Genomic DNA, 17,894 nt, shown 5'->3' with positions numbered 1-17,894 from the left:
ATTTTAATTAGGCTCATGTAAAGTATAAACAACCCAAACACACCCTGAACTTATTCTCAAAGATGGCTCATTTGGATACGACTTGCATGGTTCTTTGCAGAAGGCATAAAAGAAGCGGGACAGCTTCACACTGGACTAATGGGGAGGGCTCGCAAGTGAAGAGCTGCTGTTCCACTTAATGATCCAGATGAATAATAAATTTATGGGAAAAATTTCATGGACTAATGGAAGAAAAGCTTCCGATTTCAGTCAGAGGATAGTTAATGGTTTCATCCATTACCATGACATTTCACACTGGGGATGATCATGCACCGGCTCTGGGGATGATCATGCACCGCCCACAGGAAAACAACAATACCAAACGAATGGAGCTTTTATGTAATTGTGGGGAAAACTGGAGAAGGTATATGGATTCACTAGCATAGAGCTTTCCTGATGATATTGAGGGGACGGGAAAAAAACCAATTTTTTAAATACTTGGGCTGTCCCACTTGAAAATAATTTTAGAACAAGAAGATGAAAATTAGGGATAATGGCGGCACTGGCGATTAATATGACTGTAGTAACAAACGTAGCCAATCAAAATTTGATACTGATACAGAGCCCAGAGTTACCAATATAGAAACCTACTGCCCAAGAATAGTGCAAGCTAGGAAAACCAGATCAAAGGTATCTAATTTTCAAACTGTATGACTCCATAATGGAAAACAGAGCATCGCCATCCAAATAAATGAGCTAGCCTGCTGCATACATTGTTTGTGTTGGTCAAATTGCGCAAACAGATGCAGATGCGAACTCTCATGCTTTTCCAGTTTGATTTCAACAATCACATGAAGAGACTAAACAAAAAAGAGCATGAGTCTCGGCTCCAACAGATGCTGGTTAGTGTTTATTATGACATAAAAAGGCCTTGCCACTTGTGCTACATTCAGAATAATCTCAAAAAGTTGCACCTGAGAGCCGAATCATTCCGACTGTCTTTGCCCCAGCACTGGAATATCCTCAAATTTCTTCTGCAATAAACATAGAAAACAATGTTAATTTTTCTTCTTCTTCTTCTTCTTCTTCTTTTTTGTTTTGTTTTGAGATAAACATAAAGAACAAAGTTAGCAGGACATAGCTCTTCTACCACTAAAGCATCAGGTGGAAAACAATGATGGAGAATACAAGATTCGCAAAAACAAGCTTCTAAAGAAATCCTGGCTTACTACGAATATATTTCACTTCAGTAACAAAAACTACAAATTAGCTGGTCAAACTGCAAATATATTGGAACTAATGTTCAGGCCACGATATTGTATCATTGAATGCAGTTTTTGTTTGTGTTTTTTTTTGTTTTTTCCAGTTTTGAATAATCTTTCCTTACAAGCGATATAAAACACAAGTAGACCATGGACAACAAGAATTTCACTATCACTCTATAAAACAAGTGAATCCTCAAGGGAGTAGGAAAAATGGACTAACTGAGCAAATAATAAAAATTACAATTAGTTCTTGTAGTATATATCCAGTTTCCTTGTTTTTACAAACAGACACAAGTACAAAACATCCTGTTCAATATTTTAAGTAACAGTTTATATGTTACAAATAGTGCATATGTGCTATTAATACTCCCATTAATAGTAAATAGACACCTCTTGCATTGGTTGTCGCTCAATCTTTAAGACCAAGAAACAAGAAATGTATGCTAGCCAGAACTGGAAGAGTACCATAGTCTGCTACTATAGTTTGGTACACCCGAGTCTTCACAAGACAATTATATCCGACCCTCCACAAACTTAACCAGTTGCTGAAGTACAGAATGTAGAACTGAAATGAAACCAATCCTTGAAATGCCTTGTGCTTAGAATTTCTTGTAAGTCAAACATGCCACAAACATAGACATTTATATCCTGTGTTTGGGTAGACAATTTATAGTTTGGAGAGGATGACAGTATGCTTAAGTTTACATTATCAAAAGAAAATAATCCTTTAAAATTTTCAATAATTAAAATGGAAAATTTTTTTGCAGAACCTGGTGTTTTAGATTTTTCTGGACCATCATGCACCTACACCCCCATAGAGACGCAAAATTTTAGCTGATAGATGCGCACCACAATAGTCAGTGCGCATTTATTATAAAGGTTGAATGCATAACATATGTTGATGCGTTCATGAGGCACTGTATAATGGTCCATTATCTGATTTTGCAGAGAGAGAAGGGGAGGGAGAGAAAAGAAAATAAGGGTGCTTTTTTCTACAAAATCCCCTTTTTCTAAAGGGTTGTTAAGAATGGCTGCAACACAAGTTTGCAATCGAAGTTGCATCTGCCCTTGAAAGAAATTTGGTGGAAATACAGAACTTAGCAAATCCATGGCTGCAAAAAAAAAAAAAAATCAAAGGTTTTCTTAGAGGTTTGTTAGTCAGACGTTAGAGTATTATATGCTTTTAAAAGGTTTTTATTAGTAAAGCAAGAAAGAATGGAACTAGCAGATTTTAATTGTTGTTCATGTGACGCAACAAGTTGCAACTGATCACCTGAGTTGGTCTTGATCTTCACATTGGCCCTACTTTCTTATTGCATTAAGTCCCATAAGGACTCAATAAGTACCTGGGAGTATGCTCCTACCAAAGATAGAAGGACAGGTAGGAGATAATCATACTTTTAACTTTAAACAGAAGAAAGTAGCACCGCTTCTTTGTTCTCCTTGTTCCCCTTTTTTTCTTCTTTTCCTTCACAGAAACTGTATTACCTTCTAAACAAAGAGCATCTGATATGTGTTGTCTTGCTGCAGAGACTATTGAAGTTCCAGAGATGTGTTGTCTTGTGGCACAGCAGAGTTGTGCTTCCCTATCTGCTGTGCTTTCCCACCACAGAGATTTAATCACTACAGCACTTCAGAACCTCCCTTGCTCCTCGACTCAAAACTCCATCAAAGGTACCACACATCAGCTATAACCCCTAAAACCCCATTGCCTCATTTGATTTATTAATCTTTCCCGGTATTTGCCAAGATCTTGAGAAGACCTAACGTTTATGTGGGATGTGGGAAACCACTGGCTAGTATTATGATATTTACTTGTTAACAGCACCAGATGAAGTCATGCAACACCCTCTGATTGAACTGATAATGATGAAAATGTATGTGCGTTCTTCTCTACTACACTACTACCGTTCATAAGGGCAACGGCAGTCCTCACAATAAAGTAGCTTTGATGGAGATCAATTGAGTTTCTAAGCATGCAACCCTTTCAATAAGTTGCTCCATGCAAATTTTTTTGTGGCCACATAATCCTGGGCGAAGGAAGTGAAAATAGGAGTCTAAAGTTTGACACCAAAATGATGCAGGACCACTTGGAGATGGCATGTGATGCATAAGAAAAGCTAGGGAAGGAATCAAATTAGGATGAAACACTGAATATGGTTTCAACCGGGTTATTGAAGAACCTAATATCAAAATAGAGGAAAAACCATTTCCATGTCGATTGCTATGGCTATAGGACCAAGAAAAGATTACCATGGAGAACTTCTTGTTGCAATGAATGTAAGGATGTAATTCACCACAATCAGCTTAATTTTTACACTTACTATAAATAAAGAACAGAAACTCGTTCTTGCACCAGGGAGGAAGTGGCAGTAATGAAAGTTCCAGAACCTAGGCATAACTCTAGGACTTCCGCCTATGAATCTTCTTCAACAAAAGGAATTATCAGTTCATGTCAAGAATAGATAGAAAAACAAAAGAAAGTGCCTATGAATCTTCTTCAACAAAAGGAATTATCAGTTCATGTCAAGAATAGATAGAAAAACCAAAGAAAGCATCTCTGAACTCAAGGATGGATCATTTTCAAAATGACGGAGCCTAATGTACCACCAATTTAAAGGTCCACCATATCAATGTTGAATTGTTGCAGACCGCAAGAATCTACAAGCTCCATAAGAAATAATTTTTTTGCACAAATATCAGATTTCAGAAATCTTAGTCCTGTTGGAAATATCTGTTTGATACTTACAGTTAGTGTTTCTTGGTCAATCGCCAAATTCCATATTTTTAGGGCCAAAATCCATTGAAACTTCAGTTTAGTAACAGATCCACTTTGCTTTTGGTGTTTTATTCATTACAGGGGCCCTTTTATTAGATAAAGGGTCTAGATTAGAAGTCCTCTAGGACCATTAATGTCGAAAAGGGCTATAAGCAATTTTTTGAGATTAAGAATTATGATTGAAATCATCATGATGATTTGAACAACTCTTCCTCTTTCTCCTCTTCTTCTTCAAAGATTATAAGGGCCATCAACAATCTCTTCTCTGGTTTCTCCAACACAAAGCAGCTCATCTCTCAATTTTCAGCATCACTAACTCTTAACCATCTATAAATTACCACAGGGCATTCCTTTCCACTTTTTTCTCCTTTTATCTTTGTGGGGCAGCGCAAGACATACCTGATCTTGCTCGGCAAAGATTCATCGCAACTCTATACAATCAATCCCGGCTCGAAGTTGGTTGATTCACACATCCTCTCCTTTGCAGCAATTCGGCTAGATCTCCCTGCTCGTGGTAGGTAGGGTTACAAATGAACAGAACCTATATTCCATCATACAAAAGCCTCTACATCTCAAAGATAACAATGGAGATGTGGAACCTTTTCCTCTTTTGATACTTCATGTGGGGTTGGTATTGTAATAAATTGATACTTTAATCCTAGGGATCAGTCCCTTTAAATAGAACCAACCCCATCACAAGAGATAAGAATAAAAGGCTCTTATCTCATTAGTTGGTTGCTAACTTATCTTTACGTTATTGGCGGTAGTTTCAAATTCAAACTCATCGAATCGGGCCCTCATATGGGCGCAACCGATTCGGTTCCAACCAAATTCCCAACATCCTTCCACCCGCACATTGCAGGAATGATGCAATAACAATCACACCTTAACATTACTTTATCATTAAATCTATTCATACAGGCTAATGGACAATGCGACCACTGAGTCAACCTGCACTTTAGGAGCTCCATACTAAAAACCTACTTAGGCCAGCATAGAGACATGAACCCTTAAAAGATAAACAACTTAAGATGCCCCAAACCAACTTGATTATGTCAAGCTAAGCACCTCTAATCCCTCAAAGAGACATACTTAACTTCTTAACACATTTTATGCTATACCTATGATTACGTTGCTACTCAGAAGCATCATAACCTATCGACAATGAGTCATAGCACATCAACATAATCCAAATTGTCTTCCTTTGTCCTAATGCCATTAGGTTCATGACCAACTGCTTTCCCAACAATGTCTCTTAAAATTGAATCAATCATGATAATAGATAACATGCTATAGTAGGTAACACTGATCATTCACTTCAAAACATAGTTTAAAGTCACAAAAGGCATCAATAAGGATAATATTGTATATATCCTAAGGACTCACATGGTGATGAAGCAGAGATCCATTCATTCACTTTCTTGATCGTTGTATAAGCACATGTAGCATGAAATACATGCTACGACAGATAATCTCAATCAATTGAGTGCATGTCATTCTCTCAGATATGCCATGTCATTCTCTCACATATGCCATACGGATCTTGGTTCAATCACTCCCTGAGCGCCTAACTGAGTTCTCCATTTGCTCGCTATTCTAAGCGCCAAATAGTGACATCATATTCAGCTCTAAAATTAGATTTATAAGGATCATGGGACCATCCATATACGATATTTCCAAAAGGACTGCATCTTAGCATCCACTAAGACGGTTTACTCAAAGCCTCAATTTTTGCTTGCTTATACAAGCGCCAAAAAGAATTATTGCCCGTGTGAGTGGACCAATCAGCCTATGACATGCTACTAATCATAATCAAACAATATAAGTGCATATATATGTATGTGTGCTAATTACGATTCACGCCAACCAAAAAAAAAGGATAAATAATAAAATTTTATTATTGCATGAATAAACAAAAATATCCAATGTATCAAACATAGAAATGATCAACTGTCTACATAATCAAACTCTATGGAATCCAAACGACCTAACATAAGCCAAAAATACATTTCTATCGATAAGCTTAGTTAGAAGATCAGCAACCATACGACACGTAGAAATATGTTCCAAGACCACTTCCTTCTGTTTTGCCGCCTCACTAACGTAGTGATATTTCACATCAATATGCTTGATCTTTCCATGATACTTGGGGTCGATTACATAAGTAAGAGCTGCCATATTGTTACAATGGATTGTCATAGGATCCAAAGCACAAATGACAACTCCAAGATCTTGAAAGAATCGCCTCAACCAAACAACCTCCCGAGCTACAGCTGAGCAAGCCACGAACTTCGCCTCCATAATGGATATAGAGCCACACAAGTCTGCTTCTTACCACTCAATAAGATGGCACCACAGTTCAAAAAGAAAATATATCTCAAGGTCGATTTACACTCATCTAGAGTACCAGTCCAATCAGCATCATTATAACCCACGAGCCATAAATCTGATCCCTGATAGCACAACGTGCAGCCTAAAGTCCTTTTAAGATAGCGGAGTATCCTCTTGATTGCTTTCCAATGATTGATTCTAAAATTTGATTGATAATGGCTGACCAAACCCACAACATAGCAAATACCAGGCCGAGTACACACTATAGTGTACATCATGCTCTCAACTGCATTAGCATATAGGATGCGATTCATCTTCTTCTTTTCTTGAGAAGTCTTTGGACATTTTTCCAGGCTCAAGCTCTCAACTTTACCAATAGGAGTATCAATGGGCTTGCAATTGTACATCTGGAATTGCTCAAAGATCTTCTCTAGGTAAGTCTTTTGAGAGAAACTCAAAATTCTCTTTGATCGATCCCTAAGGATCTTAACTCCAAACACATAATTTGCCTCACCCATGTCTTTCATCAGAAAGTTTGAGAACAGCCACCCTTTTGTGGCAACAATCAACTTCATATCGTTTTCAGCCAATAAAATATCATCAACATACAAAGAAAGGATAACGAAACTATCCTTAGACCATTTAACATATGCACAATGGTCTTCTTCGATCATTAAGAATCCATCATCAATGATGGCTTTATAGAATCTTAGATACCACTACCTGGATGACTGCTTCAAGCCATAGATGGATCGTCGGAGCTTGCAAACTTTGTGCTCCTCACCCTCTACAATGAAGCCAGTAGGTTGATCCATATAGATCTCACCAGTTCTCCATTGAAAAATACTATTTTAATATCCATTTGATAAAGTTCTAAATCCAAATATACGACAATAGCCAGAATTAGGCGAATCGAGGCAAACCTAACAACTGGAGAGAAAGTTTCCTTATAATCAACATCTTTTTAAGCATAACCTTTTGCCACTAGACGAGCTTTGTACCTTTCAATCAAACCATCTCCTGGCGCTTGACCTCTAGAACACATTTGTTTTCGATGATTTTTCACCTTGGAGATAAGTCAACCAAGTCCCAGACATGGATAGACTTCATAGATTCTATATCCTCCAACATTGCATCCATCTATTCCTTACTAGCAGATGATGAGATAGCCTCTTGATATGAGCATGGCTCATCATCATCATGTACGGCAATTATAAAAGCTTCTTCTTCAATCTCAAAACAACGATGGAGAACGCTTATACATGTACTTCTGCATAACTGAGGTTCTTGAGAGCCTTGAGTATGTGGCATCGATTCACTAAATGGTAAGTCGCTCCCATTATCCCAAGAAGTCTTGGAGTTGCTTCCTCAACCTCAATCGATCTTATAGTAGCACTATGCCCTACATCTTCCTCATAAAATTCAATCTCTTTCTAAATTTTGCTCTCATATGAAAAATCCTCCTCGAAAAATTCAACATCTTGTGACTCAATTTCAATCACACTTTCATTCGATTGCTCTCCGATAAAGACATAATCCTTTGAGTGCTCAGAGTATCTTATAAAGATACACTTTTCCCTCTAGGACCTAACTTCCCATACATATAAGAAGTATTGTGTATATAAACTGCCAAACCTCAAGGTTGCAGATTATTCACAACTGATTTTCTATCAATCCCATAGCTCATATGAGGTAGAAGGTATCAATTTAGAAGGCACACGATTTAAAATTTAGGCAGCAATCAGTAACGCATCTCCCCAATAGAAAATGGGTTAATTACTTGCACCATTATTGCTCTCACCATGTCAAGCAAGATGCGATTTCTCCTCTTAGCAACACCATTTTGCTGCGGAGTCCTTGGAATCGTCAACTGTCTAATTATTCCCTTTTCTTCACACAATTTCTTCAATTGTTCCGATAGATACTTGCAGCCTTTATCAATTCTTAAAACTTCAATTTTTCTGTCTAACTGATTCTCAATCTCATTGATATATCGTCTAAAGCAGTCCAATGCTTCAGATTTGTGAGAGATACAGATAAACATGATAGAAACACATATAGTCATCAATGAAAGTGATGAAATAGAAACTATCATGCCTTACCCTCACATTCATTTGGCCATAAATGTCTGAATGGATCAATTGTGGTGGGTATTCAACCCGAATAGCTTTACCAAAAGGTTTTCAAGTTATTTTTCCATCTAGACAATGCTCACATATAGGCAAATTGGCTTTAATAAGCAGATTCAATAGGCCTTCTTTAACTAATCTATTCATTTTATCTGGGCCAATATGGCCCAATAGTATGCCATCTGATAGAATCAAGCCGAAGTGAAAATTTGGTTAACGCAAGGATCAAGGCCGATCCGAGGCTTGAATGGTGGCAAAGCCAAAGTTATCTACGCACGATGCTCTCCACTCATGCGCCTTGCCTCCAGCGGCACTAAAATTACCCACAACCGAGGTCCGACCTACGACAGTGCCACGGCTACCCATGAGTGGCCCCAAGGTACGTTATGTTCATTTATTGTGGTCCAGGTGGATAATCTGCAGGAGAAAATGGTGGGGCACATGCTGGACGTGGACCTACAACATTCTAAGTCAAAAAATGAAGCACAAGAGTGCATGGAGATTGCGGAACATGACTATCTAAAGCCAAATCCAAATCAAATGAATCTAATGTCCAGATCAAGGCCAATTCAACCCATCCGAGCTGAATCATGCAGATCCAAGGTAAAATCTATAGATCCGAACTGAAATCATACAGATTCAAGGTAAAATCTGCAGATCCGAGCTGAAATCATGTAGATCTGAGGTAAAATCTGCAGATCCGAGCTGAGATCATGCAGATTCGAGGTGAAGACCAATCTGAGCAAAAGAGAAAATCAAGGCCGATCAGAGCCTAAAATCAGGCTAATCCAAAGCAAAAAATCAATCCAAACTCAGGCAAATAAAAAGCTAAGCAAAATCAAAGGACTCTCAAATGAAATCTCTCATTGTAAAAGACTCTCAAATCCTCATCCATTATTCTATTCTCTTCTTTTTCTTACATGGCCACAGGTCCCTAAGCCAAAATTGAACCAAAGCAAGGGTCAGATGATGTTGAGAGCTAACTGATGGGGACCCCCGAAGCCCATCGATCTCCATCTAGGCTGATCCTTACCCATCGATTTTCATCCGGATCCAAACATCGCCCGTCGAGCTCCATTCGGGCTGATCCTTACCCATCGATTTTCATCCAGATCCAAACATTGCCCGTCAATCTCCATCCGGGCTGATCCTTATCCATTGATTTTCATCCGAATCCAAACATCGCCCATCGATCTCCATCCGAGCTGATCCTTACCCATCGATTTTCATCTGGATCCAAACATCGCTCGTCGATCTCCATCCGAGCTAATCCTTATCCATTGATTTTTATCCGGATCCAAACATCGCTCGTCGATCTCCATCCAGACTGATCCTTACACGTCGATTTTCATCCAGATCCAAACATGCCCATCGATCTCCATCCAGACTGATCCTTACCCGTCGATTTTTATTCGAATCCAAACATCACCCGTCGATCTCCATCCGAGCTGCTCCTTACCTATCGATTCTCATTCGAATCCAAATATCGGCCATCGATCTCCATCCAAGCTGATCCTTACCTGTCAATTTTTATCTGAATCTAAACATCGCCCGTCGATCTCCATCCGGACTAATCTTTACCTGTCGATTTTTACTCAGATCCAAACATCACCCATCGATCTCCATCCAAGCTGATCCTTATGCGTCGATCTTCATCCAGGCCAATCCTTATCCATTAATCTTCAATCTCGAAATGAAGAAGGGCTAAATAAAAGGACCCTCAGTTCACAATAATCGATCTTTGATTGGCCTAGAAGAAGCCTTCGATCGGCTTTGACGTAAATGATCTTTGATCGACCTATTATTGAAGATGAGCAGAGCAAAGATGCCACTCGCATGGAGATGGAGATGAATAGAGCAAAAATGCCGCTCATCGGCACTCTCAAATAAGTACCTTCGATCGACTTTTATTCAACGGCTTTCGATCGACCCTGGCTCAAAACGGCCTATGATCAGTCTAAACTCAAAAAGCCTTAGATCGGCTCAAAATTCAAGCTTTTCTTCAGCCGCTTTCACCGCCCACATTAAATGAGGAACAGATACCTTAATGGGATGTATGGATGGACGTCCTTAGGTCCGAGGCATCGTATCAATAAATACTCCCTTCGCCTGATTCTCAAACTCGGGAGTAGAGGGTAGTGTTATGGAGATACTTTTAATACCTCGGATTTGTCCTCAAATTTGTATCTGGAACATAGATATGAAGGCTAAAATCCCCCCTTACTCTCAACTCCTGATTGATAGTCCATGCAATTAATAGGTGGGACCCTCATGTACTATGAGATGACATCACTCACCCAATTTAAGAAGACCAAAAGATCAAGCACGATCTTCGAAGATATTCAATGAAGACAAAAAGGATATTCAAATCTCCCACTTAGTATGTTGCCAGTAACGGCCTCCTCACTCCACAGAGCAAATAAGGGCTATAATACCACAACGACGTGATTAATGGCCTGAGATCTTCGAAGTTGTCCATTTTCTCAACTCTCTTCTTCAAATAACTAAAGCCCCAAGGACCCAAGTAGTCCTTCTCAGAGAATCTGTTGCTGCTCCTTTTGTTCTCTAAAATTGACTTAAGTATCGGAAGATCCTCATCGAAGCGAAAATCTTCGATTTGAACTTATTTTGTAGGTCACTCCAGCACCACCACGCAAAGCCCAGTCGCCCATCTTCCGACCTCAATAAAAACGAGCAGCAACAATAGGTTTTGCCCTCTCCTCTTTGTTGACCTTTTGAGACAACTTTAAGCATCTCTGCTTCATGGGACGTCCTCAAATCTTTAGTGTGCTCACACATTATCATCTAAATCAATTCTCTTGAGTGGATAAAATCAATGATATAATTGGTAAAAAGAGGTCAAGGAGTTGGACATGTCCCCTTCATTGTATTTTACAAAAGAACCATCTTTGTGATTTCTAAAAATTTCATGGCTAGTCTGCAAGCTTTATGTTTGTCCTGTAATATAGCATACTGATATGATACAAGGATCAAAATCTTTACATCATATTATCTATCATTAAAACAGTTAGTTTTTTGGAGTTGATCAAGGAATATACCTTCTCTATTGAAAGAATGCATGGAATAGAAAAGGAAAATGCAGATAAAGAACATGATATTCATAATAAACCCTCAGTTGGTAGAACACCACTAAGTGGCAACTTCTAACTAGCCAACAGCACGCAAGAACTTCCAAGTGTTACCTTTTGGCAACAGACAAGTGAACCAAATGTGAAACCCAAGTCATGAGAGTTAACATGTCTTGCACTCTCTTCATGGGAACACACATCAAAAAATGCAAATCAAGTACAAAGAGAATGTTAAAGATATAATAACCCATGACAATTAGGCATTGCAGATAGAAATATAATAAACACAAGCAATAGTAGTTCATCCATACCCCAATGTTGCAATAATCCCATAATTTGTGAACTCCATTGTCCACCACCTGCAGCAAACAAACAAATTTACTAATCAGGCACACATAATAACCAGCTTATCATTTGAAAATATGAGTATTGTATGTCTAATCTAGGTAAATCATCTAAAACATGGCCCTACATGCAAAATGACTGGTTCTTTGATCAGCTGAGAAACAAGTGGAAAAAGAAAAACTATAGGACACTTTTACATGTCAAAACCACAAACATGACATCTTTCAATCCCTATCTAATATGGCCCATCTGGCCATTCTTAATCTATAAAGGGAACAAGAGCGAGCTTGATGCAAGGTTTTACATACCCATAAGCCCACCATCCTGAGTGTCAGGATGGGGCACCATTCTAAGCATCAATATGGAACAAGTCAGGAAATACACTGGGATGCAATGAGACATCTGCCATCCAAGTGTTGGTCGTGGGACGTCCTGTTCCATGGAAGAACCAGGACACCCTGTCCCACAGTGTTTAGAACATTGACTTTAAGATATAGATATGATTTATTCTTTGAATAAACTAAATATCTTTTATCATAAAATAATGAAAGTGAATACTAGGTTCAGGAACTTGCCAACTCCTCTGCTCCATACTGCATCAAAATTTCTCAACATTATAAAGTTGCTAAATACAAAATGTGCAATTACAGATAAGATCTTATTTCAAGCAAAACATGGTTGAATTAAAAGTAAAATATGAGAAAATAAAATAATCAAAAAAGGCACAGGAAACAATCAAATTCTTGAGTGGTAAGAAGATGGACACAATTGCAACTGCTCGACTTAATTGCAGTAATTTCTAAATCATTTTTCGTGCCCGATTTTTTTAACATGTATGATCTTATTTTGAGCTACACAGACAGTAAACTTATTTCAAAAAATGGCTAATCCACGTAAGGTTACTTTACATTTAGTATATCATCATATATAAGATGCTACTTTTATGCTCCCCAGACACTAGTAAATGTTCAAACATGAACCCGGACACTGCGTTAGATCTTCTATTCTTTTCCTGAGATCGATTCAAATGAAATCCTTGATAAATGAACTCAACCGCAGGTTCTCAATCGAATCGGAGCAATTGATGAAAACAGACCCACTCCTGCATCAGATCCAAACAAGAAAACCCTAACGAAACTCAAAGAGACAATAATCTATGTGGAGATATAGATGGACTCGCACGAATATGAATCCCTAATAAATCGATGAGGCGAAGAGAAGCATATCGGCAAGGGCCCTACCCGTTCTCCGAAGAAGGCACCGGCGACGACGAAGGTGACGTAGACAGAGTTCCGGCGCATCAGGACGCGGTAGAGCCCATCCCAAATACCCATTGAGCCAATCGCTTCTCTCACGCTCGTTCTCTCCCTCCGCTTCTTGCGAAGTCCTTCTCGAGGTGTGGCGGCTGGCTCTCCCACGAGCAGTCGGCCTCTGTCCAAAATATACGAATACTTGAATCCGTCCCAAGTACCTGTCACGTGTGATGCACGTGATCGTTCATTGAACCAGCATGCTTTCGGACGATTAAAAATAGTGGCAGATTAGGTACCTATACTTCTAACTTGATCCTATATATTTACTAATTTTCGGCCTGCACATTGTATGCGGTTCTAACTCATAATTACTTTTAAAATTAATTATTTTTTAAACTAATAAATTAATATAATAAAATAATATTCATTTAAATTTTTAATATCAATCTATTTTTTCGATTACATATATGAATAGATTTTAATTATAAAAATATAAAAATATCATGCTTTAATCGTATCATTTAATTCGCATATATGGGCTTCAATTCAATCATTTAATACTATAATATTTTTTTTATTTAATTTAATAATATTTTATAGATTTCTTTTGATCCACATGGCATTTATAGGTGATAAGTTGATACTTACATAGACCGCTTAACTTACTAACATACTTTTTTTCAACTTCTGCTTTCATTTGTATATATTAGATTTTTCATTCTATTTATTGGTCACTAATTAGAAGGTACGAGAATGAAGAAAATTGCTTATATAAAGAAAATCATACATCAAAAATAAGCTCAAAATAGTTTTAATATTATTATTGGCCACTGAGTATAGTTTAGGGTAAACTAATGAAAAATCGTCAATTGAATTTAAACTTAAAAGTAGCTCTTCATTTAAGTTTCAAGTAAAAAATACGCTTTATTTGAAATATAACTTAAAAGCAGCTCCCCACATGGCATGAAATAATCGAATTACCTTTGCAGTTATAAAACAACACTACACTATTATAACACAATACTGTACTATTATAAAACAATACTACCTTATTGTAATATAATATTGTCTTATTGTAAAAGAATACTGCTTTATTGTAATACTACACTAACATAATGTAATACTGCACTATTATAAAATAATATTATATTATTATAAAATAGTACTATCTTATTGTAATGTAATCTGCCTTATTGTAAAGAAATACTGTCTTATTATAATACTGTACTAACATAATGTAATACTACCTTATTATAAAGAAATACTATTGTTGGTGCAAAAATCCGCCTGCGCCGGAGAAGCTGGAGTTGAGGAAGCCGCGGTCGCCGCCGGGACCTGCAAGGGAAGTCTAAACCGGAGGTGGGGTTGCTCCGGCAAGACCCTCCGACGCTCAAGTCAGTTCTCTGCCTCAACAAGAATGGAGTGCTCGAACGGAGAGTTTAGCAGAGTTTTGAGATAAGGCAAAAGGGCTTAAGGAATAACGTATCTGAGTCCCCCCCTTTTATAGGCGGGGGAAGCAACGGACTGATGGCGACGTCTGTAACCGCCTGGTAGTGGGCCGCCCATGGTCAGGGGAATTGATTGCGAAAGATAATGGAGCAGACACGTGGCCATCATCATATCCCGCCACATAGGGCCTGCTGCAGGTAGTGGGGCGGCGTCCGTTACTGCTAGTTGTCAGCGAGTAGTGGGATCGTGCAGCACCTGCCGCAGGGAGCAGCATCATCGCTGTTGACACAGCCTGTCAGAGAGTAGTGGGATCGTGCCGCACCTGTCGCAGGGGGAGGTGGAGCCGCGTGGAATCCGCTACAGGAAGTGGAACAGGATCATGGCAATTATTGTTATCTACCAGGGGACACAGAGCTGTTGATCAAGGCTCGGCAGTGGTCGGAGTTCGGCCTTTGTAGGAGTCCGGGAGGAGTCTGCCTGCGGCTGTATTCGTTGGCGTCAGGGATGAGGCTCGGCTCCTTTAAGGCTCGGCTCCTCCTGCAATTGGTACCGAGAGCGGAGCCCGGGCGGAGCTGCAACTGCTGTCGGTGGTGGAGCCCGGCTCCCGTAGGAGTTCGGGCGGAGCCGTTCTGCTGTTGATGGAGGAGCCCGGCTCCCGTAGGAGTCCGGGCGGAGCCGTTCCGCTGTTGGTGGAGGAGCCCGGCTCCCGTTGGAGTCCGGGCGGAGCCGTTCCGCTGTTGGTGGAGGAGCCCGGCTCCCATTGGAGTCCGGGCGGAGCCGTTCTGCTGTTGGTGGAGGAGCCTGGCTCCCGTTGGAGTCCGGGCGGAGCCGTTCTGCTGTTGGTGGAGGAGCCGGCTCCCGTTGGAGTCCGGCGGAGCCGTTCTGCTGTTGATGGAGGAGCCCGGCTCCCGTAGGAGTCCGGGCGGAGCCGTTCTGCTGTTGAATTCGGCTGCGGGTATTTTATACCCAACACCAGTCCCCCTACTTCTGAGTTTGAATTTCAAGCGAAGGAAGTACACAGAGAGAGATGCGCGCAGCCGGAATCGCCCCTTCGAACTTTGCGCACTGCCGCCCTCATTTAATGTGCGCACGTCAGAATCCATTTTTCAGTGAAGGTGACTTGAAAAGTCTTTTCGGAGTTCCCGTCGAAACGCGATCCTAAGCGTCGCTCTACGGGGATTCGCGAGCGGTCAACCCTCGATGACGGTGAAGGGGATAAGCGCGCCACGCGGCACACATCAGTTGGCCCAAGAATACCCGCTGCCATAACTGCGCCAGGATCCATCGGCTATTTAAACCCCTCGGCCCCTTCGTAACTTCATTCTGGCGTTGTTCTTTCATCTGAGAGTCCCGCTCCTCTTGCCCCAGTCCCTGTCTCCTTCCCTTATACCATGTTATCTACTCGGGAGGCTGTCCTCGAGGGAATTCTTAGGGTTTGGAGGAAGGAGAGAAGGAGAATGGCGGCCGATGAGAATCTCCGTCGCTCTAGAGGGAGCCCAAGGAAGAATTCCTTCAACAACAGGGGTTTAATAACGGGGGCTGTCGGGGAAGCTATTCTGCTCGCGAATCTCGGGGCAGCAAGGCGGGTGATACCGGTCAAGAGGGCAGAATAGACGTCACAAGCCATGACGGGATCCTTGACACCATCGGAGCCGAGAGACCAGAGGCGGTCGGCGCTGACGGTGGGGCAGTAGAACTTGTTGCGGGGGCGGTGGAAGTAACGCATGCCGACCTTGCCGGAGCGTCTCGGGCGGCGGTCGTCGTTGCCTCCAGTAGATCTTGTTGCGGGGATGGTGGAAGTAACGCATGCCGACCTTGCCGGAGCGTCTCGGGCGGCGGTCGTCGTTGCCTCCTCCGCCTCCGGGGATCAACTCCACCCCTTTCCCGCTAAAGTTGGGACCTTGGGAACAGAACGAGGCGAGATGGGCGAGAGCTGTTACACGCGCTGGAGAATGTGACTGAGAAGGATAGAGACGGAGTTCGTAGCTCGGATCGGTCTTCGGTTCGTCCTGCCCGAACCGTGCCCGTGACACTTGCGATGACGTGTATCTTCTTTTTTTCCTGACCCACCGGGTCCTGTAATATGTACTTCTGTTAAAAAAAGTGATTTCAGTACCTTGTTTGCATCTTGTGTTGAATAGTTGTCCGCCGAACTCCTTCATTTTTCTTTCCTTCTCTTTGTCTGTGTTACGTCGTTCCAGGATCGTCGGCGACCCTTTCAGCTCATGCGGGGTCGTCACTCGCCGAGCTTCTTTTCAGCTTTTATGTCGTTCGGAGATATCCACTTGTCAGGTTTGCTTGGATTTTTCTCCGCTAAAGTCGAAGCTAAGTTCGGCTCCCTTGATAGTCCGAACGGAGAAGCTCTCCGGAGGTTGGAGTAGCTCGGTTCTTGTAAAAGTCGGGGCAAAGTTTTTCTGTAATCAAAGTCACAAATAAAGCCGAAATAAAGCCCGGCTTCCGTAGAAGTCCGGGTGGAGTTGTCCTGTATCTGTCGTTGTCGGTGGAGCCCGGCTCCTGTAGGAGTCCGGGCGAAGCCTTCTTAGCGGCGGAACCCGGCTCCCGTAGGAGTCCGGGCGAAGGTTTCTTGGCAGCGGAACCCGGCTCCCGTAGGAGTCCGTGTGAAGTCTTCTTTGCGTAGGGACCCGGCTCCCGTAGGAGTCCGGGCGAAGTCTTTTTTGTGGCGGAACCCGGCTCCCGTAGGAGTCCGGGTGAAGTCTTCTTGGCGTAGGGATCCGGCTCCCGTAGGAGTCCGGGCGAAGTCTTTTTTGTGGCGGAACCCGGCTCCCGTAGGAGTCCGGGTGAAGTCTTCTTGGCGTAGGGATCCGGCTCCCGTAGGAGTCCGAGTCTTCCACTTTGCTCATGTCAGGACGAGGTTCTCCTCCTGTTCCTGACAGGGCTGCGGGGGCACATATGGGCGTTGCGAGGCCTCTCCCCCCATCCGGTCTAAAAGAACCGGGCCTTCGACTTTGCTCAAGTTAGGGCGAGGTTCTCCTCCTGTCCCTAACAGGGCTGTGGGGGCACATATGGGCGTTGCAAGGCCTCTCCCCCCATCCGGTCTAAAAGAACCGGGCCTTCGACTTTGCTCAAGTTAGGGCGAGGTTCTCCTCCTGTCCCTAACAGGGCTGTGGGGGCACATATGGGCGTTGCAAGGCCTCTCCCCCCATCCGGTCTAAAAGAACCGGACCTTCGACTTTGCTCAAGTTAGGGCGAGGTTCTCCTCCTGTCCCTAACAGGGCTGTGGGGGCACATATGGGCGTTGCAAGGCCTCTCCCCCC

At 41.7% G+C, this 17,894-nt stretch overlaps 1 protein-coding gene across 1 annotated transcript; it reads right to left on the bottom strand.

The window, feature by feature from the left end:
• Nucleotides 1–783: 783 nt before the first annotated feature.
• On the bottom strand, nucleotides 784–13,362 carry LOC140851104 (cytochrome b-c1 complex subunit 9, mitochondrial-like). Its single transcript, XM_073242598.1, has 4 exons — nucleotides 13,159–13,362; nucleotides 11,884–11,931; nucleotides 11,687–11,754; nucleotides 784–1,013 (listed from the first exon to the last, which is right to left on the bottom strand). Exons 1-4 carry the CDS (start codon nucleotides 13,249–13,251, stop codon nucleotides 929–931), a joined length of 294 nt encoding a protein of 97 aa, XP_073098699.1. The 5' UTR covers nucleotides 13,252–13,362; the 3' UTR covers nucleotides 784–928.
• Nucleotides 13,363–17,894: the final 4,532 nt, after the last annotated feature.

The sequence above is a fragment of the Elaeis guineensis genome, chromosome 8, assembly GCF_000442705.2.
Source record: "Elaeis guineensis isolate ETL-2024a chromosome 8, EG11, whole genome shotgun sequence".
NCBI classification, from domain to species: domain Eukaryota; kingdom Viridiplantae; phylum Streptophyta; class Magnoliopsida; order Arecales; family Arecaceae; genus Elaeis; species Elaeis guineensis.
The sequence above is the reverse complement of the archived record's forward strand: the minus strand, read 5'-3'. Positions and strand labels throughout refer to the sequence as shown.